This window comes from Sesamum indicum, linkage group LG2, assembly GCF_000512975.1.
Source record: "Sesamum indicum cultivar Zhongzhi No. 13 linkage group LG2, S_indicum_v1.0, whole genome shotgun sequence".
Lineage (NCBI taxonomy): Eukaryota > Viridiplantae > Streptophyta > Magnoliopsida > Lamiales > Pedaliaceae > Sesamum > Sesamum indicum.
In genome coordinates, this window is record NC_026146.1 from 15838182 (window position 1) to 15841359 (window position 3178).

Consider the following 3178-nt stretch of genomic DNA (forward strand, 5'->3'; position numbering starts at 1 on the left):
CAGCTTTTCTACATTTGGTGACATCTATGCCTTTTGATTTTGTTTCAAGCAGGACTCAACTGCCATAATCTTATTAAAGAAGTATGGCTCTTGTGATACACCCCTTCTTTATTTCTGTACAAGGCCCTTCCTTTAGTTTCTTGCAACATGAAAATCTGGTTTAACAAAGTTCCGCAGTTCTAACAAAAGAGATTAAACTAAAGAAGGGAAAATCTTGAAATGCAAGAACCATATATTTTTTTATCGCAAAGTAGGCTTTCTACAACAAGATATCTATAGATACTCCAATAAGTTACATATTAGAGTTCACAGCTCTTTGTGTTCACTCCACGTCGTAAACAAAACTCCTAACAACAATCTCGAAGAACCAGATTCAGACTTTTCCAGATTGACTGTCCTTCAGCTCGTGTTGATTCTCTGTAAAATTTGAAGAGGTCATCCCAAGTCCTTCATTGTGGTGCTTTTCCCATCCACCTGTGTCAGCCTTGGAATGGCTCCAGTAATACAAAGTGGAAGCCGCCATTGCTACTAATGTTAGGGCAGCACCAGCAGCAAAGACACCCTTACGAAGAGTGGCACATGACAAGTGCTCCACATGAAAAATTGCTCGATATTTTGTGTGGTAAGCATTTCTAGCTGATCCTGCTAATAAGCATGCCTCTGCAGCAAGAAAGCTAACCCTGTTGGTTTTTTTCGATTTCAATAGAATCGAAGATTTGTTAGTATGTCTGAGAATGTGCAAACATATAAAAAGAAACAGATTCAGAAAGGAAAAAAATCGTAGCAAAGGTATACTGGTACAAGTCAACGCTTGACTTACGTGTCAACTGTCCATATTTGATATAAAATAAATTGGGTTTGACAATTTGCTTAAAAAAGGGAAGGCGCCATGTGATAGTCAACATTGTAGTATCTTATTTAATAGGTTCATTATGCATAAAGTATACCAAGAGCGACAGTGGTTATTACACGAATGTTACAGCTAAAACAAATTTTTGAATGTGAAGGAACCCTTTAATCAAACATGCATGGACGACATAACACCTCTTATGTTATTGACAGCTTTCTTTTCCTGGTCATCCAATGAAAAATTGAACCACCAGCAAGTGAAACATTTTAACATTACAGAGTCCAAAATTACCACTACGACTTACAATTTATGCAGCATTAATTTTTTTCATATAAAGAGAAAAAAGACTACATTCATGCTCAGACGTGGAAGCATGACATGAAAAAGTTGACTGAAACAAGATGAACGTCCAGAATGTTGTCCAGCAGGAGGTGTGATAGATAACATAATTTGATTCATTAGTAACTTCAAATGAACAGCTCTGGAAGGCAACTAAAGTCTTGTTATTCAAGTGAAGGATGAGCAACAAGGTTACCATTCAGGATACAACATATGCCAAAAAGAAGCCCAGTTCTTTCTTCAGTTGGCACTTTGCATGGTTACCAGAAATAGCTTTGTGCAATGCACTGCGATGAGCACCCGGATTCCAGCCAATGCAACCAGGCTTGTTGCTGTAAGGCTGATGCAGATGCTTGATTTATTTTTTGCAGTCACAGTTAACTACTACTTTGCAAACTGAAGTCGTTTTTAACGTGAAGGGGATCAAATAACCGAAGACAGGAAGGCAATTGCCTTCTGATAGTCATTTTAATCATAAGGTTACAATAGTGTGTAACCATTACGACACAAACACAGAATCCTAGTTTACATTACCCAATTGCAAGTCAAAATCAGTATTACTGATTGTAATGCTTAGACCAGTACAAACAACATCGCAGTAGGTTTTCTTATCACACAACAGGTGCTTTCACAGCACAACATATTATAAGATGCAAGCATTTCTCATTTGTAGATCCCTTCTGCTGACTCTCAGTGTCTCAATTTTTACTGAGAGTAGGTGCCCATCCACATTTTCTCACTTCACAGTTGAGTCTAAACTATAAAGTTGACATTTTCATTAGCATTTCTACCTCCAACAACTTCCATCCACTTTTCATTGTAGTAAAATTATGTTTCTGCACAATAATTTTTTTCTTCACAGAAGATGGTCTAAGATGTGTTTCTTTCACACAAAAGAAAAAAGAGAGAAAAAAAAAAAGCTAATCTTCAGGGGATAATTAAGAAATTACCAAATAACAAGTATGACAATCAGAAGCAGCCAAACAAATGGGCTAAAACCCAATATTCCCAAGCAATAATGTAATAATTAGGACAAAATGTAAATAAATAAACTAACTGAATAAGGGGAAAAAAATAGTAAGCTTACCACGAGAAAATGAAGAAGAAAACAGCGCAAGTAGTAGACCTGCCACCCATCATCCCTCTCCCGAAACACAAGCACTTAGTAACGCCGTTAATCAAAGCTTGGGCAATCAACAGCAGGCCAAATGCCGTCAATCCGTACACCGTCGACGCGTCCGTCGCGTACGCACAGTATGTCTTCTCATCGTACTCATCCGGCCGCACCTTTGCCTTGGCACACATAAAAGAAAAAAACAAAGAAAATAAGAAATCCGCGAGAAAATCCATGGAAAAGGGCAAAGAAGTGGAAGAAAATCAGCACCGTGCTACGGCGGCGTTCAGCACCGACAGCAAGTACAAAAGCAAGGAGGTGAAGGGAGATGGTGATTGCAAGAATGGGAACAGAAACTCCCATTGTTCGTTCTACTCTCTTCTTCTGTGTGAATGTGAAGTGATTTGCTTTTTCTTCGAATTATTGGAACTGTAGTCCGAATTGAAGCATTGAAGAGAGAGAGTGAAGGTGGAAAGTAGAGCGCAGCGGTGATTATGGCTTTCTTTCGCCTTTATACTGCTTGCTTTTTTGTGGGATAATACAAAAGAGAAAACGTATTTGCTTTTTGTGTTTTTTCTAAACTAAATTTTTACTTTAATTCCCATAAAATAATTTTATAACACAATCTTACTTTACACTTTATTTTTTTATACATCTTATTGCATTACTTTATACATATATATATATTGCTTTTGTTGCCTCATACTATTTTCTTTTCATTTGTTGATATATAATGTGGTGTGGAGATAGGTTTATTATTCAAACTCAAACTCATTATAATAGCTATTATTCATATCTAAATTTAATATTATTTACATTAGATCCAAATTTGAACTTATACTCAATTAATATTGATGTCTATTGGATTGGATTTG

The 3178-nt window shown here is 36.7% G+C and overlaps 1 protein-coding gene across 1 annotated transcript; it reads right to left on the reverse strand.

The window, feature by feature from the left end:
• On the reverse strand, positions 221–2802 carry LOC105156358. Its single transcript, XM_011072470.2, has 3 exons — positions 2574–2802; positions 2277–2482; positions 221–680 (listed from the first exon to the last, which is right to left on the reverse strand). The coding sequence occupies exons 1-3, from the start codon at positions 2664–2666 to the stop codon at positions 374–376; spliced, it is 606 nt and encodes a 201-aa protein (XP_011070772.1). The 5' UTR covers positions 2667–2802; the 3' UTR covers positions 221–373.